This window comes from Poeciliopsis prolifica, unplaced genomic scaffold, assembly GCF_027474105.1.
Source record: "Poeciliopsis prolifica strain line A6 unplaced genomic scaffold, Auburn_PproV2 SCAFFOLD005, whole genome shotgun sequence".
In the NCBI taxonomy this organism is placed as follows: Eukaryota; Metazoa; Chordata; class Actinopteri; order Cyprinodontiformes; family Poeciliidae; genus Poeciliopsis; species Poeciliopsis prolifica.
Genome location: NW_026562380.1, coordinates 18,015,144 through 18,038,455, shown reverse-complemented (window position 1 = coordinate 18,038,455; position 23,312 = coordinate 18,015,144). Strand labels below are relative to the sequence as shown.

General features: G+C 39.9%; 1 protein-coding gene across 2 annotated transcripts in view; it reads right to left on the bottom strand.

Moving 5' to 3' along the window:
• peli1b (pellino E3 ubiquitin protein ligase 1b) overlaps window positions 1-23,312 on the bottom strand; it is a 43,552-nt gene that overhangs the window by 8,387 nt on the left and 11,853 nt on the right. Inside the window, exons 1-4 of one of the 2 annotated variants that reach the window (XM_055029293.1) lie at window positions 19,415-19,750; window positions 8,138-8,435; window positions 2,916-3,045; window positions 519-620 (exon numbers count right to left, since the gene is read on the bottom strand). In XM_055029293.1, coding sequence (XP_054885268.1) covers window positions 519-620; window positions 2,916-3,045; window positions 8,138-8,220 — 315 coding nt within the window. In that variant the 5' untranslated portion in view covers window positions 8,221-8,435; window positions 19,415-19,750. Of the gene's footprint in view, window positions 1-518; window positions 621-2,915; window positions 3,046-8,137; window positions 8,436-19,414; window positions 19,751-23,312 lie in introns of those variants that run through there. The other variant, XM_055029292.1, reaches the window with a different exon arrangement.

The following is a 23,312-nucleotide window of genomic DNA, read 5'->3' as shown; positions in this document are numbered from 1 at the left end:
ATCTACCACTTGCTATTGGTAGCGTAATTTCACGTCTAATTTCAAGTTTTAGACCAAATTAAAAAATTTCCAAGTCTCAAGAAAATAAAGGAAAGTATTGTCTTGAATACATTAATAAAGTTAGAATTTTCTCAATAGAACAACCTATCTAAATTTAGCTCCACTAAAGCTGGAAAATGGGGAGGAGGAAGAGGAGGAGCTGTAGCCTTGCTCTCTGTTAAGCTACACTATGTCTACTAAGGCTAGTTAGCATGGCCGGCATTTTCTACCTCCAGCTGGACAGGTCTGACTGAACTTTGCTGCATTTGCTTTCAGACTCCACGGCTCTTTATGACGCAAACGTCATTGTGTTTGAAAACCTCTGCACAAACCAGCTTTGTTACACAGATCCCAATTAACTGCTGCGTGTAAATGAAGCAGAGAGGTGGAAAAAACCCCCAGAAAATAAATCAATTGAAAAAACATTGTAAACTGGCTGTAAAACTCCAGGCTCAGTGATAAAATCTGGGCTGCTTTACCTGGAACATATCAGTATTGCTGTCGTGAGTGTACTCCACCACCACAGTCTGGGCTCGGGACAGAGTGTAAGAGATGCTGTGCTGGTCTTTGTTGCTTATGGCCTGATGGGAGACAAGGAAGGCATGATGGATGACAACAGAGGCAGAGAATGGAGAGAAGAAGACAAAACTAACTGCAGATGCTGTCACAATAACTCATTAGACGACTTGGACATGGTTTGATCGAAAAAGAGCTCAGTTTTCAGAGAGCAACAGATGTCAGAAGTGCCGTCACGAACTGGAGCAAACCCCAGACCACCCACGCGACTAAAGAGGTCAATGACTCTTCCAGATTGTTTGAGATACTGCACACAACAAGCCTTTAGGTTTGCTGAAGTGAGAGCGTAGAAGTGTCTCCACAGTCGGCACACTGCTTATTACAGATGTCAAACCATAACATAATTTTTTTTTTTTTTTAAACCTGAAAGATGTCCCTCACTTATTACCTTTCTCTGACCATTTAACAGATTCTGAGGGTTTCCGATGATGAAGACATGTGCTTCCCAGGATTTTGCAGGAAAACACTCCGTTGCCTTGCACTGAACCGCTCGCTTATTTCCCTTATAAAACCTTCACCGTTAAACGCCGCGTTAAAACGCCCTCCTTCGACCGGCCTGTGTTTGCCGTCACAGTGAGCTCCCCCTGCGTTCCCGTCTTTTAAAATCACAAAGCCAACACGTGGTGGAGAGTCCAGCTCCGGAGAACTTTGTGTGTTTTTGACAGCTTGAAACAAAAACAGTTTTAAGCTGTCCTCTCTCTCCAAAGAGCCACTCTTTCTTCCTCTTAAAATGGTCTTCAGGCTTTCTGAAGGTCTTCCAAAGTTTTTCTTTGAACTTCCCTGCCCACACATTTCGAACGCAGCACCTGGCGATGAAAGTCGGTGCTGAAGAACAAAGAAATTGGACAGATGGCAAACAAAAAGAGAAATGTCAAGGCTATAAATCTACTGTATCTACAGCACGTTACACTGGGGAAAAAAAAAACATTTAATAATTTATTTATTTGGGATTAACCTTGATGGAGCGAAAATCCTAGTTTCCTCTGTCAAGCAGTTATCGGTGGGATTTCTTATATAGATTATAGAACTGGCAACAAATTACATCTTTGTCAACTTCTTGAAGCAAACAGGTTACTTTCTAAGCACTTGATTATTTGTTGAGTTGTAGAAGGTTTGAATGGTTAAAAGATTCCCAGATCATATTTAGACATCTTAGAACTCAACGTGGCCAAAGGTTTTATTGTCAAATGTAGCTCAGTTAATATTCCACTCCTTTTTTTGTGCCGTAGGAGGCTGGGCGGTTTCTTACCAGGTGCTAACCAGAAGATATTCTTCTGGGTCTTCCTGCGACGTAGTTAACCGAATCCTTCAATCATGTATTCCTTAAAAAAAATAATCCACTGAATCGCACTTAGTCTGACCTCTCACCCAGAACCAGTTTGCCATGGGAGACCCTACCAGGGGCAAAAACTGCCCCGGACAACATTGCTTCTGGGGTCCTTGAGGCACTCAAACCCCTCCACCTCGGTAAGGTGGCGATTCGAGGAGGGGGCTGTCAGATTTAGAAGTGAGCTCACTCTGTTTGTGTCCTGGACAGGAAACAGTGACTTGGATGCTCAGCCAGTGATGAAAGGCACTCAAGAGCAGCAGTTGGCAGAAAAAACAAGAAAGACGTAAAGTAACAATGAAAACATCACTAAAACAGAAAAAGATCCCCAACAATACTAACCCTGAATAAAAATCATTAGAGATGCACCAAAAATCCCCACCGAACGCAGCATAGATAAGAGCTGCTGTTTTGGTAATGCTAGCCTCACTAACCGCTAACATAACACAGCAAAGACAATTTAAAATGTTATTTTATCTCCTTTCTAAAACAGTAAAACCATATTTTGTAGTAGCTACTATTTCATATGTTACAGTATTTAATGAGATGTTTCTTTAAATTGTTTTTGGTAGATCAAAACCTGACATCAGAAACCAGCCACAAAAAATCTGATACATCATTCACACACCAGAAAGCCTTATGTTTTAATTGATGTTTTAATTTTACCAACACATTTCTTCTGACTGGGAGAAATATTAACATTCTGTATTGGCCTCAGTCTCATAGAGAATTTGTGGAGAAAGCTAAAGATTAGGGTGATGGCAAGGAGGCCTTCCATCGGTTGTTCAGGACTGAAGATAAATCCTCAAAATGCAAGTGAAAACATGAAGAAAGATGTTCTGAAATTGGGAAACATCTCATTTTCTACAAGGAAAAAACATTTTAGTTGAATGAAAATAATTTGAAGTCTCAATTTGTCAAGGGAATGCATGACTTTGACTTTAACTGTCTGTGTGTGTCAGTGAGTTTTCACCTTGGCTGCCTGTGGAGAGCAGGCGACGTGAACTGTGCTGGGCTTCACCCCGTTTGCCTTCGGCCTCTTGTAAAGTGCGAAGCGGCTTTTACGTCGACCTCGGTCCCCGTTGGGCAGAGAACCATTGTACCTACACACAGACACACACACGCGCATAAACGCAAATGTAAACACATAAAAGAACAGGGCGTTTATTGTCTAGGCAGCTGGATAATACACTGGAATAACAGTCACAGTGGAAAATGCTTGAGGCATTTCGCTGCACTGCAGACCCATCCACAAACCGGTGCTTGTATTTTTTATTCATGCATTTAAACAAAAGTACAAAATGCCATTACACAACAACAAAGTCCTCCAAATACAAGACCAGGAAGGCTGAGAAAATAAACAGACAGAGAGAGTAATTTGGGCTGGTATTTGTCTGAGGAAACCAGAATAAACAGAGCCGAGTCTCTGGCCCTCAGCTACACCCCGACTCTGCAGTCAGGGAGAGTTTATCACTTATTAACTTCAGGATGAAAACTTTCGGAAGCCATTCCTCGTCACCATCTACTCCAGGCTCTTTCTGAATTTCAAAATGTGTTATTGCAAAAAAAAAGAGTTTAATTTCAGCTCTGACCAGCATATAACTTCCCGTTCCCGTAAGCAGCAGAGCTTTATAGAAGACGCTGCATGTAGTATAACACATCCAGAAGAATAAGAGGTTGCGTCCGCATTTTGACCCTCATTTCAGATGAAGTGCAGAGAGAAGACTCAAAGTACACAAATGCACTTTTCACTTCTGATGAAGTCTCACCTTTAACAATTTATAACTCATCAAATCTTTTACGCTCATAGCACTACCTGCTTCAGGCAAAACACTGTTTTTTCAACTTGCTTACTTGCAACTTGAGATTTTCTGTATGGACGGTCATACTGCTGGAAGCCAAGATGTCGGGACCCAATGTGGGTCTTAAATCAACCAACCAGAAATTAATACAAACATTATAAAGAACTACTATGGTAACAGCGGTTGAGGTCCTTTGTGTCATTATACTTGATTATAGTGCTGGACGATATGACAGAAAAACGTATCACGATGAAAGCGTTTAATATCGGTTGATAATAATTATTTATTAGTTTTTTGTTTTAAATGCCAAACTGGTGACATGGCCTTTCTAGTTTTATCCAGTTTTTACTTTGTTGGGTTTTTTTTTTATTTATTTATTTTAAGAATTCATGAGGCACGGTGAAGAAACATGAAACTGCTGCTGTGCAAGTTATTTAGCAAGTTGTTGCTAGGTAACCACAAGTTACTCAACAGGTTGCGGCTGAAGTCTTTCCTCCGCCTCCATCCCCCAGAATGCTGTGCAGTTCTGGATCGGAGTTCAGTGAGATTATTGAATATTGTTACTAATAACTTGTTTATCGCAATATAAATTGTTTTTGCTTTCTTACTACTACTTGATCATTTAGACTCATCCGTAGTGCTTGGATTCTTTTTGTGGGGCAGAAGCTAAAAATATTGTGAATCGCAAATGTAAGCCGAAACAAATTTACATAAGAGAAAACTAATAACTGTGGGCTTCATAAAAGCTTTCTATGAGATGTAGTTTGGGAGAAAAAAAAAACAAAAATCAAAAAGTATTACGCGGGCATTGGGTGTACTACTTGGACGTGTTAAAATGCTCTCATGCAAGAGAACTTGTCCTATGTGTCTTTGACCAATCAGATCGTCGACTCAGCTCCACCCATACACACTTGGCGTCGGGTCCAGTAAAGGTAGCTCAGGCATGTTGTGAGGACGCCCAGCCTACGGGGCTAAACGTTTCCTCCGCCAGAGCCCAGGCACTAAAACTCAAACAACACAGTGAGGATTTGTGTGTAACCATGGTGAGAGAGAGCAACGTTTGGGAAGAGTTGTCATGGCACAAGCGTAACCATGGGGAAGTTTAGCCCGTATCCGTAGAGAGGCCACGGCAGACTACTTGCAGAGCTCGGAGGGCCGCAGGCGGTTCAAAGGCAGGCTCCTGTGGGAAGCAGAGCTGTGTGTGTACATGTATCCAAGCGTTTCCCGAAAGTGGAGGGAGCAAAGGTTAACAAGAAATTAGTGCAAGCCTGTGAATGTGAACCTGCAGGCTGTTTGTGCTCGCGCAGAAAGAGCTGGAGCTTTCCCTGTAACTCAAGAGTAACCAATAATGTTATGAAAGTCTTTTTTCCTTCAAACATGAAGGACATAAGGTCGGCTAATCAACATTAAACAACTTCTGTAGAGACAATTCCCAAAAGACAAACACTGAAAAAAACGACGTTACTCTGAAGCTCTGTGTTCATGTTTCTGTTTCAAATATTATTTGAAGAAGTTAAAATTTTATGAAAAGTTCAAACTGTCCACATGTATACTTCAAGACACAAGAACTTAAAATATGTCTTGGCTGCAACGCAGAATTCAAAGCCGGATTCATCTGACTCAGATGATTAAAAGGACATTTGAATGCACCAGCCTGTCAGCTCATCACCGGGGGTAAAAAAGAAAACACTCATACTGAACAGATTACATAAGAATCGACTCAACTTAAGTCTGATTTGAGGTAAACTGTACCGACATGCAAATATGTTACACAACTGAACGAAATCACGTGTCTTTCGGGTCCAAAGCGAGGACAGGAACCAGAAGACGTTAGAGCAGCAGGTTTCTTCCAACCTGTTGATGAGGTGATTGAAAAAGTAGGCCATCTTTTGACTTCCAACCAACGTGACTGAATAGTGTAAACACTTCACTTAAACGGCAAATCATTTTGTCACAAAAGCACATTTATGTACCAGTTTGTCTTTTGATTTCACTAAACTAGCTATGACTGAAAATGACTGGAGGCAAGTGCTGTTTTTGCAGGCAAAAAAAAAAAAAGTAAATATTGCTGGAAATGTGGAGAGTGCAACAATTTGTTTCCACCTCCATCAGTTTTATATTTTTCTGCCATTCAACACGTAATAAAAAAAGAGATGATAGACCTTAAGCAAGCCTGTTGCAAAGTATTATCCAGTCCAGATTAGCTGGCTTTTATAAGGATTTATTAGCATTCATGCATGTCATTCAGTTGCTAAGTTGTATAGTAAGTAGCAGGTCACTTTAGCTTCCCGGCAGGCTCCTCATGGGAAGTCCAGTGCTAATTTGAAATGTTTACAGCAACAAATATCTGTGCACCTTTTACAATTCTGCCCTCCATGTCAGTTTCAATTACCCAGAAAGGGTTTATGTTGCAGATGGGACGGGTTAATGGAGCAACCGGTCCTGCTTAGCACAGTAATGGAGCCATTTGCCTGCAGTAGGTCAGCGAATAAAGGTCAGGGTTAAGGGTTCGACCCCTATGATTGAACCGTTTAAAGTTTTAAAGAGCAGCTTTACTTTCAGCTGAGGAGGGTGACGTCTCCTGTTGCAGGTCATATGAAAAAAAAAAAAAAGAAGAAAAGTGCCCATCTCAACCTTTTTTTCAGAAGAGAAAAACAAAAACCGGTTGGCCTGACCTAGAATGAAAAACTATGGGCGGAAAAAGCACAGCAAACGGAAAACTGGGGTTCTCCCTTGTAAAGGCATGGAACTATGTGCGCTGCTTAATGTGTTTTTTCCACTGGGGAAAATTTCCACGGTCAGCTCTCCCTGACAATGCTGCTCCGGCACAGCCCAGAACAACACACCGTGACTCGGCTGTGTGAGACGGTTGGGAGGGAGGATCTCCCGGCGCTGATCCGTGGCGTACAGGGAGGATGGTTGGAATATCTTTGTGGGCATTACAGATTGTGGAAGTCCGTCCCGCTCGATTTGGGTAAGCCGAAGAAGTGGAGCGGGGGTGGGGCGAGGGGTTGTTGGGGTTTTTTCCCCCTCAGTTTGATTAAGAAAAACAAACATCTGACGAAATGAAATGTTCTGATCGGATGCTGCGGTCAGCCAAATGTTATCTCATCTAGCAATGATGTTCGTTTCCTTCTGCAAAAATAACTGTTCTTTTCTGAAGCAGGAGAGAAATATCTCCAGTGTGTGTGCGTGTGTGTGTGGGTGTGGGTGTGTGCGGGTGTGCATGCGTGTGTGTGTGTGTGTTCCACTGTGGAAACAGGTTCCAGTTTGATTCCTTGATAACCATCCAATGCTAAAGAATCTAATTCTGCTAACTTGGTGGAAAATGTGAACATATCCAGAGGTTCCCGACATTGCACACACCTAAATGCTACTGAAGGTTTGTTCCCCCCTCTCCATTGTTCTGTCATTGAGTCTGAGCCTTCCTTGTGCTACAGTGTAAACAAAGGAACAATGCAAAGGCATGTCTAATTGTTGAGACTGAGTCTCTCTCTGGGTAATTCAAGCAGATTACCAGAGAGAGGAAACATAAATATAACTAACATTTTCACTTCTAGTCGCTGCTTTCATTTCATTGCCACAGAACCAATAAACAACATGTTTCTTATACATACTGGTTAGGTTTTTATTCAAAATCTGGTTGCTAGATTTATTTCTCTTCACCTTTCATGTCACAATTTTCACTCCTATTATTTTGGGAGACTCGGAGTAATAGGAGTGCAAAATTTGTAACATTTTCAGCTGCTGCAGTTTCTGTGGTTATAGTGGAGCTTTTGGAGCAGCTCAAAGACAAAACTAACTTACAAGTAACTTTACAGCAAGGTGCTGGATCTTGTTTCAAATCAATAATTCCTTAATATTTATTAAAAGGCACTAAATAAAAATAATCTGCCAATAGGAGAAGACAGTTTTCCCATATTAATAGTTAAAATGTCTTGTTCCACTGTCTTGCTTTTTTTTTAAAGCAAGCTCCTATATCTGGCTGAAAAGTTACTTGTAAGTTAGTTTTGTCTTATTTCAAGTGTACTTGGACTAGACCAAATTAGACTGAAAATACTTGGTAAGATTTTGCATTTTTACAGCGAACGTCCCAAATTTGGCCTCTTTCTTTCGTCCTGTGCCAAAGTAACAGAAATTAAGCACAAAAAAAGGATTTGCAGCTTTTGAGAAATCATGCTTATCCCCAAAACCCCAGCATGGAATCATATAATATTTATGTGTTGTAGGATTGAAATATTCCCTTTATGTGCAGAATTATAACAAACAGAAATCCACGTTTTCTCCCACATCAGGTTGTGTTGTTTACATTTTCACACCTCATGATTGAAATGACTGTAATAGAATCGGCGTGTGAAACGCTTTGAAGATGACGTCATTAGTTTTCGCCTACCCCAGCACAATGAGCTCCCCGTACTTCACTGGCACTTTGGTGGACGAGGTGGTGGAGATGTTTTCCTGCTCCGGGGAATACATCGGGCCCTGCTGAGTGAGGCTTGCAGGGGGGCAGGGGGGAGGTCGGACGGGATCCAACAGGGTGAGGCGGGACGGGGTGAGGAGGAAAAGAAGGCGACGTCGATCGAGCGGAGCAAGAGGAGGGGTGAGGAGGAGATGGAGAAGGGGAGAGGGGTCAGCTGATCCTCAGCTCCAGCCTCTCATGCTCCATGTGTCGCAGCGCCGCCTGTCCTGCCCTGCAGGAAGAGACAGAGGAAACGCACACATAAAGCTCTGCTCGTTTTATTTACCCTGACACCAGAGGATGAAACACACACATCTGGATTCCAGATATTACACATTTTTAAAATGTCGAGCAGCATTAGCAATTCCACCAGCTTTAAATTTATTTTTTTTTTTAAATCAAGATTTCAGATTTCAGACATTTACTCTACAGAAAGTGGATTTATTGGCTCTACACATGTTCATTATATAGTTGCACCGTTTATCTGCAAAGTTTGGTAAAATATTTCATGTACAAATACATTGTTTTATACTTGATCACATATTAAATTCATTAAGCGTATTTAACTGGCTGCTGCTACTCCATTACAATGTTAAAACATAAAATACGAGGTTTTGCAGATTTAATAAAAAACTGCAGGGCCAGTCCAAGGTTGAATGAGGCCCAGGGCAAAATTAGATATTTGGGGCACAACGCCACACTTAAACAATCAGCTACGCTTTATTGCAGTTTTTGACAATATGTTGATATATGTTGCAGCCCCATCTGTAGAAAGTATTTGTTATTTCTGTACCTACAAAACCTTTTTGACTCTCTGAGTTGGAAAAACAACTCAAATATTTGTTTTCTCTTAGTTAAGAACTACAGTCAGTTACCGATGCTGTTTTTGAGTTATCCTCTGAAGTAAGCATCTGCGTATGACTTTCTGTATGCAGGAAATCACAGAAAGAAGAAACGAGGGCATGAGAAACAGAAGGCATTGGACTTCCTGCGGCGGCTTTCTGAAGCAGATCAACACGGTCTAACTCGCGACCTTTTTGTAACATCTCCTTTTTTCTCCCCACCACTCACGAGACGGCAAAACAGAGAGACGGATTTATCGTGCAATTTGTTTTACATCATGACTTCACTTCCTGGCAGCCCGCGCCAGGCGAAGCATTTCTCCTACGATTCCCAGAGTGCCCATCTGCTGGGAGTTTCCACCACCACAAATGCACACGGTGTGGGACGTAAAGTGTTTTTTTTTTGTTGTTTTTTTTATGAGTGAGGATGGGCAGGAGCAGGAGGAGTGATAAAGAGTGAGAGGCGTTCAAGAATGTAAACGCATCCAACATCTGAAGTCCAGATCGTTCTGGAAGGACTAATTATTTGAGTGCTTTACATGCATAACAAACCACAATAAATTGTGCTTTTCAGTGGGAACCATTAGGTGTACCCAACATATACTAAGGTTTTATCAGCAACAGCTGTCCTGCCCAGACACAGGCTATTGTTAAACATTGCTGTCTGCAGGTAGAGAAACTGTTTTAAAAACATTATTATTGCAGTTCAATCAAATTCTTTTGAAATCATTCTTTTGAACTTTATAGAAAAGAGAAAAATAGACTTTTCTAGCCAATACACGCTTTCAAACACTGCTAAATAATTCATTATGAATAAACGTTGTTAAATAGTAAATGTAGGTCAATAAATATGTATCGTGCAATAGATTCCTCCAACGCAGATGATTCATTAAATCAGCTTTTATTCAAAATTGCAAACATGAATTTTTGTGTCCAAGATTTTCATGCTCTATATTTAACACTGATGATCATTACATTATGTGATACTCTTAAAATGAGTAGCACATGGAATTGTATGAAGTAAATATTATTGAAGGTATCAAGGTTATTTAATGCAGAATAATTAGGGATACTTGTCACATGGAAAGAATAAAACCAAGCGGTTGCATCGGCGTCTTTTCTCAATGCTTAGGGAGGTCTGCTATGTTCATGCTAGTTTAGGTTTGTTTGTATTTAAAACATTTAGTTTCTAAATGAAAACGGCTTTTCATTTAAAACCCTCAAGAATCACAGCAACATAATTTTACAAACTGTGCCATTTTCATGCTGCGAACCAAAATTCGTGGCTTTCACCGATTCTTTTGTCGTCGTCGCTCCAAATTTGTGCCGACGTTGATGTTTTTCAGCTCCCAAATTTGTTTTCGCCCTTGCTTCGTTATTTACAGCAGCTCAATTAATTGTTTATATTGAATTATTCTTACTCACTAATCCCACAAGAGGCATAAAAACATCAAACATGCACATTGAAATCTTTGTTGAACTGTCCAACAAGTCTGAAAAACCCAAACCGAGTAGGAAAAGCCATGGAATAGCGTCGATTGACTTGCATTCAAATTTTTTTTGTTGTTGTTGTTTTAGAATAAGAAAAATAAGAGAAAGTGTCTGTGTAACACAACACAAAACCTCACAAAAAACAAAACAAAAACAAAGCACTGGTTTAAAGGGGGCATTTAGAAAGTTCAGCGGTTCACTTTCAGAACGTCAGCACTTTGTGCAGCGTTCCCACACTCACACAGGAAGCAGCGTCGTGTTGACATTAGCGACTGCTCTGTTGTTTGGTTGACCAATCTCAGGAGAAAGGCTTCACTTGATCTTGTGCTGCAAACATGTTTCTGATTGCTAACCGTCCAAAAGAGAGAACGTATTACAGAGATTTACTCAGAAAAGGTGCGATCACAGGAGCCGCAGCGGCGAGACACTAAATTAATGCTGCAGTTTCCATTTCAAGATTCTTGATGCCAAAGACCAGTTAGAGGACTTTCCTACATGAATACAAACATTTTACATTGAGTTTCCTTGCTAGTAAAAATCCTACTGACCAACAAAACATTATTATGACAAAAAGAAGAAAGAAGACACTCCACGTATGATTTCAACAAAACATATCGCTTTACTACCTGAAGATGACAAGATGTGGAAATGAAACGTAAATCCTGACGTAAATGTTCTTTCTTGATTTTATGTTTTTAAATAAAAATGCGAAAATCAAAAACACTTAAAAAAAAAAGGTTTTCATGCTTGTCTAGTTCTGCAGTGGCTTTGAAGTAAAAATGATATGAAAATTATTGTCGCTTTCTTATGTTGAATGGAGGTTTCATTCATTTCTACTCTATGTTTTCAAGATTCTTTGATCATTTCAATGATTGATTCATCGCAATTAATTGTTTCTGCCCTTGTATCAATCCGGAAACGATGGTCCTGTACTGAGTGATGTACGAATTTATACCTTTAATGAATTCATGGATTTATAAATTCATACTTTATTTGTCCTCTGATTTCAGCTCCTTCTGTTCGATCTAAATTTTTTCTTCTTGTTAAAAAAGAAGTTGTTTCTTTTCACTGTTGCCGCATTCTTACTAAATGTGAAAGATTAATGATTTTCCTCACACAAAAACGTGTTTTTTAATTGCCATAATAACCTGATTTTGACTTCACAGCATTATAACCAAATTCTAATGCATTTAGTTGAATATAAATCAGTTTAATAAATGACTGAATTGAACTGATGTTTCTGTATATAAATTGTATTTGTTTTGCGAATTATGAACTTAGCTATTTAAACACACCGGATCAACTTGAATTGATCCAAGGACGACATTTGAACATTATTTTGAAATCAGTGCTACACTCCTTTACAAACTGCCTCCCAGTCTCACCGCAGCTCCTGTGAAGCGGTAACACAAGACTTTTAACGCTTGTTTCACTTCTGATCTATTTTTAAAACCCACGTTTGATAAAGGAGCGATGAGCCGTTCTCTCAGAACAAGGGTGGAGGTGAAACAATCAGTAGCAACAAGGAGATAACGCCGCTGTTTCACACATTTCAACTGTAACCAGCTCATCCGCAGCAGCGGCGTCTTAACAAGCTCGATGACGGCAGATGGTTGGGGGAGGGAGGAAACACCTGAACTGCTTCCCTGGCGAAAAACGGGTTAATTCCACAAAACTCCTACAAAGTTATCAGAGGGATCCACACAAACACAGCGAACTCTGCCTCACGCGTGCATAAGTATGTAGCGGTATGAATAGAATTGCTGGCTGGACTTGCCAGGAATTGATCACTTGAGTATGGATCCAGACAGTGTAGAGCAAAAGATTAATAGACCCGGCTGCTCAAAGGCCTGTAGCAATAGTTTAGTCTATGTTTTTGTTAAGGACTACGGGCTTTTTTTCTTTTGGGTTTTGTCAATTTTGATGAAACGGTAATAAAAACATCACCATTTTGCGGCCATTTCTGCACACTGTAATGCAGAGAATCTTATTGGTGGCCCTGCAACAGCAGGCTTCATTGACGAGCTTAATGTCAATGAACGTATGCACAATGCTAATGAGAGAGTGGAAAGCACAGGAAAGGTTGGGAGAACAATGCCTTCAGCAGAACATTTGGTGCGCTGCCGATTTCCTAAAGGCAGTCTTTAGAAGATGTGGGGGGAAAAATAACTGCATCCTGAACATCTCTGGAACGTTTCAGGATAAAATGTGCTCCGTTTCTCCTGCTCCAGGGACTGCGGATGAAAAACGGCCTGTTGGCTGAATCTGGTGCATTTGCACCCTGTCAAATATCACAAATCTATTCTTGTTCACCTCTGTCCAACTCTTGAACACACAAAGACCACATGAATCAAAAGGAGGAAATGTTTTAGATTACTATCAAACGCAAAATGACTTTCTGGGCAGTCTTTATTTTTAGATTGCAGAAAACTGAAAATAACTTAAGAGAGAAATTAGCTGGCATGGATCGATGTCTGAGCAAAAAGGGATTGCTAAAGCTAACAAACATTTGGACCAAGACTAAAAAAAAAATTTTACTGAGTGTTTTTGTAAAGAAACTACAATAAAAAAATTATTGCTGAAACAATTAATCAAATTACTTGTGAATAATCACTTTTTTAAAAAAAAAAACCATCCACTAATTTAGTATCTGGAGTCTAGACTCAATAAAGGTCATCTGGTGAAAAAAACATCAAATTCAGAGCAGGATTATAAAAACTATACAAACAATATATTAAACATGTGTTTTAGCCAAAACGTCTTATGTGTTTTGGTTCTAGCTTCATCTGGGTTACTAGAGGAGTGGTACAGTATTGCATTTTAGGCAATAAAATGTTTATTTTCTTACTTAAAAAAAGGAGTTGAATTACTTGTTTATTTGCTTTTTTTTTGTATTTTGGACTGAGTGGTTAAATGGAAAATTTGTAGAATGTGGCAATTTGTTTTAGCTAGTAACTGATTAATTGTCATAATAATCGATTAATCAATTACTAAAATAATAGGTAATAAAAATGCCATTATGATTATAAAAATAAGTAATTTTTTAAGAACCTACAATACAGGGTTAAAGGAATCTAAAGAGATTGCATTTTGGGAAATAAAAAACATAACTTGTCCGCTATTCACTCGTGTTATGTGTGTGTGTAGGTGTGTGTGTGTAGGTGTGTGTGTGTGTCTGCACAGCTCTGCATGACACTAAAGCCCGGCGTGGCCGCTTGCCAACTGCTGCTAAGCTACAGAGACACACAGCGCTGCAACAATCGAGCCGGGGAGCTCAGAGAGAGGCTGACTTTGCAGGCTGAGGTCACAGACTGTAGCAGCAAGCTGCTGACAGCACACAGAGCGACCTCATAAATCTCAGCGCAACTCAGCACAGGTGACACCTGCCACTCCAGCAGAGAGAGAGAGAGAGACAGAGAGAGAGAGAGAGCTCGACACCTGACAAACCCACGCCACCTAATGCAAACGACATGAGGAAACACCTTGACTCATGCTGGCGAGGAAGCAGCAGCTGTGCCTCTGTTTACCGCATCGCCAAGCCAACCTGCAAACATGACCGACTGTGGCCTGTTTTAGTGCATAAAAACAAACACCGCACTCAAACACTATGTCCAGTTTTTTCTTGTTGTTGACTGAAATTCTGCGCAGCGCTTTCTTTCATGTCGATGAAAGTCCAGAGAGGCTCACCGGCTTTGCGGTCCTTTAGCTGGTTCTGATTTCTCTAAGAGAGACGGCTGACAGCTTTCGAAATGTTTTCCTGCAGCGAGCCATCTCTAACTATTAACACTGGACTCACCAAAGATGTGTCATTAGAGTTTGATTTCTAGGTGTCTGATGTGAAGTCAAATGTATTTATTTATTCTGCAGACCACTTTCAGAAAAACTAAAGGTGACATAGTGATTTGATCGTGCTACAAAATGTCTGATAAATACATAATGCTGCCCCTTTAAACAACATTTGATCACTTTACGTCGCTTTTTGCTGGCTGTGATAAACTTACCGAAACCATGTCGAAGACACTTTGACTAGGAAGCAAAGCCCAGCAAAAACTTTTTATGTCAAAGCTTCGTTTGGAACCAAATTTTTTCCCCAAAATAATTGCAGAATTTTTGGTATAGCACATGATTATCCACTGAAACATCAGGATGTAAAACTTTGGAGACAGAAACACATTATAGTGTGTGGTGAGTATTATCACACTCTCAGGTTATAGAACTTGAGAGTGTGATAATAAAAACAGAAAGACCCCAGACCTGTTGAACTGCAAGCTAAACAAACAAACAGAAACGAATATTGTCAAAATAAAAAAAAAATATATATGGATATATTTCAACATGCAGATACCAAAAATGATTCATTTTAATTTTCACAACATGTTGGAAAGAAACAGCCACCAGCAAACAAGGAGCAACACCTGGATGATAAAGAATCCAGAGAGTCCAACATGATTGTTGTCTTCATTACTGGAAAGCGGTAAGAGTATCCTCGTGCTAAAGTGGGTCAGAAAATCAATAAATAATTACGGATACTAGGAAGAAGCTCAAGGGTGATGATATGAGTCTGGCCTTCTGTACATGCAGAGTGGTTCAGGACCAAATGGACCCGCTGCCCTGCAAACACTACAAAACAAAGGATGTGATCTCTAAATATAAACACGGTTTTGATCTGCTTTCTTCAAGCTTTAAAGTTATTTTTTTGCGCATATTCTATAAGATATTAAAAAGGATGAAGGCTGGATTTTAGTCCAAGATTGGATCCGACATCTCCCACGTCGCTTCGACATATTTTAACAACCCGCTTTCAGGAAACAAATGACTGAACTTGAGCAATAAAATTATTGCTCAAGCAGTGAAAGTATGTCTCCTGAACATCTGTAGGAACTTGATGGTGACGAAGTCACTTACACACCAATTCTGTTTTAATCCGCTTTGATCAAACTGCAGTCGGTTTGTCTAGAAAGTTTGGTTCGTTTAGAAACTGAGCAAAAAAGTGAATTCTGGTCCTCCTAAAAAATTAGGTCTCGGTTCGGTTGAAGTGAACTCTGGAGCTGTGATGCAAGCAAATCAAGAACGATCCAAAAGTAGGACGTGGACTACAGGCATTCTGGGTAAACATAAGCACAACAAACACCAGCTAATTAGCTTTATCAGGAGAAATGGCTGGTGGTCTTTTACCACAGTAAAAGAGAAATCCTACAACTACTGAAATATGATGTTACTTCATTTTTGTGTCTTCTTCAAAAAATTTTGTGTCGTTTTCTTCAGCCGTTCTTGCTGCAGCGCCGCTCCTGCCGAGGAGGTGCAACAGGCTTTTCAATAGCGTGGTCCGCGCCAGCTGCAAATGTCAAGAATGTAATTTTGGTTCCCAGTTGAACTGAGGAGTGTGAAAACAACCTGAACACATCACTCAAAGAGTTAATGACGTTTTGCAAGCTGAGGTGAAATTTGGCATTATTTAGCACAATCTAAGCCGAGGGCGGATGACGGCCGTGTGAAACAGAAACCTGAAGGAGGAAAAAACAAGCTCATCTCCAGACCTGCGGCTGCTGTGATCTCTGTCAGAGCCTCTTTATGAATAAGACCCAGCAGATATGTAATCATCCCGGTATTGCTGGCTTTCACCACATCCTCAAAACACTGCGGCTTTAAGGCATCTCGCACCTTTCATGTCACCGGCGCCGAGTCGCGATGACGCGGGGCTCTGAAGCTCCCCGGCTGCCTCGCGCCGAAATCTCTTCAAACGCTCGAGGCACTCGCTTTCCAAAAAGCAGAAAGTCTACCTCGTCCCTCCTCTGCACTCTTTTCATGTCTGCGTCCCATGACTGCTGGTTTTGTTCCAGCTATTACGAGCCATTGAGAAGAAGAGAGGGCCTTTAATTTTAGGATTTTTTTTTTTTTTTGCTACACAAACTGAAGTCGAGCACGTCATATTCCCAGGCTTCCTCTCCTTCCCACAACTCTTTTTAAGGAGACAAGGGACAGAACAGGACAGGAAACTGTACTCTACACCGGGGTTCTGATTATGGATCTGCAAACAGTTTACCTGGAGGTTCGTGTGTCCTTGGAAGCAAAAGTGTTTCGCTGACGTGAATCTGGGCGAACTGAACGCAAACACAGCACAACGTGCAATGGAAAAAAAGGGAGAGATGGATGGAAACAGAGGACAGCGCGGCCCAATCCTGTTAAAGATATTTCTAATCAGACTTTCAAAACACACAGTCTTCTCTGACCCGACTATTGACGTTTGTCCGGACATCAGAGCTCTACAGGTTTAGTCGAAATGTATAAATTCAGATTGGGAAAGCAGATGTAAGCGTATGTCGATACCAGGTCTGACAGCATGGAAATCCAGGTTTCAGCTTGACTCAACATGTCTACAGTCCTCTTACAGAAGTTTGGATTTATTCTTTTGACAGCTGTTTTAGGGAATGATAAATACATCTTTCAGGAATTATCTCATGGCAGTTCTGCCAGGTTCTGGTAGTAAAAACGTCTCACCTCGTCAGCGTTTGGGTTCATATTAAAATACACAAATGAATCAAGCTGGCTTTTTTTGTGTGTCAATTTATGACACACCAGACGAGGTATTGTGATCGAGAAATCGCTTTTACAGCTCTCCATCACGCGTGATGTTTTCTGTCTGCCGTTAGTTTAAAACCCGTTTTCACTGGGATGGTGAAAACATCCCATTTAGGATCGTCAAAAAATGTGGCGATTTGAAGACAAACCTCACAGACAAAACTGTCCTTTTTGCTCGTAGACTAAATACAATTTGTCTGGAGTCGGAAAACATACATGAGTCAATATGAACTGTATTCATTTAGGTCTCAAAATGAAGGAAAAACAGAGGCTCATAAGAGGCTTGTTTCACATTTATGAAAAACAAAGTATATGTATGTTGTCTTTATATATTAAAGGAAGTTATTAGGAGTTATTTTAATACTACATTATATTTGGCGACTGATTCTCATTACACATGACAGACTGTAACCCTTAATCAAACCAGTATTACCTAGAGCGACATCCTGATAGGATTATGATCCGCTCGTCACAAAACGACATTTCGTTAAAGCAAAATGTGAGCTGACGTCTGGTTAGTACTGGTTGTCCAAGGCGTTTCTCTACACGGATGAACAATTACCAAAAGAGCACAACCGAAAACGTATGACATGGCCAAGAAGAAGGCTTTGTTGACATAAAATATTAGAAACGCACAAAAAGGACATCAAGAAAATAACATTAGGTAAGTAAAATTAAATAATTAAATAATTGTAAGGATTCCCAAGATGTGTAGGAAAAAGAAAAACGTCAAAAAAATGACAGCTCCCTTTTGCTAAAAGCTCAAATTTCATCTCTTTCACTCCACTTGTTGCGAGTTTTTTTTTTTTTTTTTTTTTTTTTTTTCATACACAGTGCGGGTTCATGAGTTTTCCAATTTTCAGCCCGCAGTTGTAAACTGTCCTGTTTTTAAGCATGTCAACGTTGATTTAAGTCAGGGCTAAAAGTTGACGTTACTCCCGAGTTTTAAGGCGACCTTTGAACTTTTGTCTCTACAGCAAGTCAAAGGACTTAAAATTCATTACAGAGTGCACATTCAGAGGCTGGCCCGATCATAAAAAGGTCCAATGTAACGTAAAAGGAGCAACTAAGCTTCTCCACAGAACCACCCGCTGCTAAGAATCCAGCAGGCCTCACCTTTAACAAAAGCTCCCTTTTTCAAACTCCCAATCCACTTGAACCATGTCCCACTTGTAAAGTGGGCAAAGACTGAGGCTGCTTAGTGGGGAAAAAAGGCCATGTGCTTAAACAAGCCTTTTTGGAGAGGAAAAAAAAAGTAATAAAAAGCACCACTGCAACGATACAATCACTGTTTTTCTTCTTTTTTTTTTATTGAGTGAAAGTCTGTCACTCGGAGGTCATTATTTGTTGAATTCCAGTGACAGAGAGCAATTTCCCTGTATCATAATATGATTTAAAATAAAATCTTGTGTGTATTACAAGCCTGGCGGGCCTCCAGGCTTTACTTGTTCCGAGGCTAAGCATTGCTTATTTACTCAAGTCTTTGTAAAATGTTGGCATTTTTTAAGATTTTATAGTTGGTAGTCAGGTTTTAATCTAACAATCTTTCAATAACACATAATTATCAAGTGATATTTTCAAATTTTCTGTCAATTTAAAAAAATTTTTTTTACTCAAAACCCCAACAAGGCCGCTGGATGAATGACTGCCCTAACACACAACCACTGGACTTAGTAAGTTTTCTGGCATCAAAAAGTTTTATTCAACTTTTTGAATGAAACTTCATAAATATCAACATCGCACCGTGATTAAACTTCCTTCAATCCTTTGATGCATCACTATCACAAGCAAATACTAAATGACCAACTTCCTCTACTCCCCTGGAAACAAATGGCAATAAAATGGAAATGAATATCCGTAGTTGATATCAACCCAATTTCAATAATTGAACATATTCAAATATATTTTAAAAATGACTCATTTTGGGTGATGTCGATATTATTTGATACTTATCCCTGTTTGACAGTTCGAGAGAAATGAGACCAAAATCAGTCAGAACTCCACAAAATAAATAATTGGAGTCAACCTCAGAAATAGAAGTTGGTTAATTAAAATAGATATTTTTGGGTTTTTTAAATTTAACAGTCAACAGTCTGTCGTATTATCCAAAAAAAAAAAAAAAAGAAAAAGTTGCAGTTTGGATCTAATTTCTCCCATTTCCTCATTTTGCTGCTCCAAGAATGTTTAGCTTAAATTAGTGAGGATATATTGATAAAAAAAAGTCTGTAAACTACTACAAAGAGACCCAAGGATCCCAACTTCAATGGCGGTGTTGCCGTCTATAATTAGCTTAAAATACCTCCAATTAAAGTGGATTTCAGAGGTGAGGAGCTCCATGTGAAGCCATCCGGTCCTACGTCAGCGCTGTGGTTCAAAACCCTCAAATTATTGCGTCACTCGGCAACTGTGTGGTGGGAAAGCCACCAGGCCTGCAGCTCATCAGAGAGAAACCTCAAAAAAAAAAAAACAACTGAATTTTAGTAAGTGTGATTGTCACTTTGGAGGCCAGATCTGAGTGTGACGCCTTTCAATTGGCGGCTGGATCATAGCTGCTGCCTTCAGGAGCAGAGCTGGCGTCATGTTCACTGATGGTGTGCTGGATTTTAAAAAATTATATTCATGTCTTATGCTCCCAAAATGAACCAGTTAATTTTCTAAACTATTTTCTAAACTAACTAGTGATTAGAGGTTTAATTTTAATGGGAGGGCGGGGCCAACACCAACAAACCTATATCAGATTATATTACATTTACTGCCAATGGAAAAGGACATAAAAAGGTCTTGGAATCAGACAAACGTGGAACAGAAAGCTTCCTACAATTTCTTGGAACAGTTGGCCTTTAAGACGGAGAATTATGCAGCACATCATGCTGAAGGCCAACACTGTCGACCACAGGCTCATGCTCACTGTTGGTCTTAAAAGCAGTTTAATGCTAGCAACACTCAAGCGCAAACCCTACAATTTACGGTTGAGTGGGTTTTTTTTGTTTGTTTTGTTCCATTTCAGAGTGGGAAGCAGTAAACACACTGAACCAAAACGGAGAACTTCAGGCAGAAACGCATGAGTGCGAGGATGTGTGCTGATGGACGGGCCTGGTGTCTGCAGGTAGGGTTGCAGGAACAGGTCAGAGGAGAGGGATTGGTTTACACATGTTGAAGATAGGATTCCTGATGCCTTGGAAACTGATCTGTGTGGTGGATCTGGCAAAACCCAATGCCAGATCCTCTTCCACCCGCCACCCCCTTTTTTTTTAACCTTCCATTTTGTCTCCTTCTTAATTTGACTGATCCAATCAATGACTTCATTTTCTCCTGCGACACAGAAAGAGGATGAGCTTCTCTGGCCATTGTTGAGATACCAGAGACGTTTTTAGCATTTTTTCAAATTATTATTACTATTTGTTAATTTTTTATGTTGTTTTTTTTTTTGTTTGTTTGTTTGTTTATGCTGCCATTACAAGGGCCTTACGCGGAAGATTACAAAACTATTAGAAAAAGCCGGTCAGAGACGGGAACTGAGAAATTCCACCACCAATCTAAAATTCAGTTCCTATGTTTTGCTAATAGAAATGAATACATGTGAGTCTCTTGTCAGTAAGGGAAAGGTGTAGTAGCCATCAGAACAGTCATTTTAAAACCTTGGCATGTTTCAATACTAGCAACCAGCCAATGACTTTCTCACTCCCGTTTTATTTTAGCAATGGTTTCCAGACAGAATTAATCACATTTACTAAAATTACTTCTTTTCCCACATATTGCAGGCTTGCTGTTTCTTCAACACTAAATGTGTGTGAACTCTATTTTTAATGAGCGACTGTGATGAAGTGTTTGCCACTCTAGTATTTCACTCTGACAGAAAAAAAGGTAAATGTGGACAGAAACTCAAAGTAATGTTTTTTTTTGTAGTATGGACATATTTAACCTTTCCTTTCTCTCTTCACACATATTACCTAAAAAAATGACAATGACAGTAGTAACTGAGGATTAAATGATAAAGACCACCTTTCAGTTTTTACCAGTGTGGTTATCTGGCAACCTGAACACATCAAATCTGAATCTGGCAAACATCTCGCATTAATTCTTCGTCCTGCTCACACTTTCTTCTTCTGGTGTGAATTGGATCTCAGAAGCAAGGCCGCAACACCTCCTACATTTTTAAAATCTAATTTTCTTCATCTTTGCATGTAGAGATGTTTTATGGGCTCGGCTGTCTTTAAATAGCGACTGTCTTAAATCCAACCGGACGTGATCAGAATCATTTTCCCTCCCACATCGGATCTCCCGTCTTAAAAGTAAGCTGGCACAATAAACTACAGTAGCGTAACCCAGAGAAACCTCGGATCAGCAGAGGCTTTTAGGAAAGGAAATCCTTCTGCCTGCTGCAGAGCTACAGAAAATGAATGGTTGAAAAGATGAATTAAACTCCTAAAGTGTACAGACAGATGAGACTTCATGAGGGACACAAATCAGAGTGAATTCCTGACATGTGTTGCTGTGCAGCAGCTAGAAATGGAGAATTGATTAAAATACATCTTCATGTTCATATTACTCCGAAATAGACTTCATGGGATTAAAAAAAACAACAACATATGTCCCTGGAGTTCGGTCTGTTCAGAGGTGATTTACAGAGCCAGCGTGTCGATGTACACAGGAAGTCCCAATTCCCTCCCCACTCTGACTCCTCTCGTTCTCTCTGGTCCCAGGAGGAGCTTTCTGCTGTTCCTCTGAATGTACGGCTATAGGAGGTTCTCTATTTGCACGTCGATGAATGCAAATGGAAACTACACGAGTCTCGATAGAAACCAGTTTCAGGAAACAGGAAATAAAGAGGAAAGACACGACAGACAGAGATGTACATTAATACTGGTGAACAAATGTCTTTCATCTGGAGATCTATCTTCAGGTCAAATATGTTAAAACTGGTAATTGTAGCAGTTCAGTCAAAATCAAATTTGGACAGCCTGGCCTTTCTACGCTATTCCACTTGGTTCAAATCTCCCTTCACTTCTCCTTTTCGACTATCTACCAGAAAAAGTAGATTTTTCTGGTATATTTTCTACTGGGCCAATCAGCAGACAGAAGTAGCTGTGAACAATGTAATATTAAAGTATAATTACACTATATTAATAGGTTAATATAGTGTAATATATTACACTAATATCACATATTACAGGGTAATAATAAATATTACAATTTGTGTCAAAAACACAACATGTCAAGAAGCTTCGCCGCCCAGGACATTGAATAAAGAAGCGACATTGTGTCGCCGACAACGTCATGTGGGGGCGACGCAACTTGACACGAAGCATCACAGTTCGTCTTTACAATAAAATGCCTACAAATTTAAATGAAGTTATGTTTTTTATTCATATCGTGATATTGTAAATGCACATTGAATTATGGAATTGTGTTAATCTGTTCATAAATGCACCACTGTAAAGGTGTGTGTGTGTGTGTTCATCAATAAAAACGAGTTACTGTGTCAGTAAGTTCGATCCATTTACTTGTATTAGCTTGCTAATAGAAGTAAAAAACCGGATGTTAAAAATCTTCAGTCTGGTCTCAGTTTTCTCTAGTTTTATAGTTATAAATGTTTTACCTTCAGTTCAGACTGTCACATGTTTTGGTTAAATTGTGTTAGTCAATGGGTTAACATTGGAGCCCTTTGAAGATTGTATTGATCCTGACAGTAAAAACTTTAAAACGATTGAACCAAAAGCTCCTTAAATGCACCGGCGTCCCCCAAGGCTCCTGGTGCAGCGACCCTCAAAATGTCTCCCTCTTCTGCCACAACCCCCCAAATATCCCATTGAGAAATTTAAACATCCACTGTTGGATCCAATATCTCATCGTCCCTGAATTATAAAAATTTAGAGAACCATTTCCTATGCTTTGGAGGACTGTCTCTTGGTTATCTTCTTTTTCTTCAGTTTGCTCATTTCTCTCCTCATCTGCCGGGAAACCCTCGGATTTTACTCGGTCATTAATTTTGTTCAGTCTCCCCTTCAAATCAAAAATTTTCTGTCAGAGCTCAACGTTTTCCTCCTTTAGTGTCTGAACTTTGTGACTCTTTTCTCTCAGTGCATCTTCAATATTCCCTCTTGTTGTATTATGGGTCCTTTCAAGGACCACATGAGCTCTTTCCATCGCATCGTGATCTGTTTTTAAACACTGAATTTTTCTTCAATTTTTTTTTT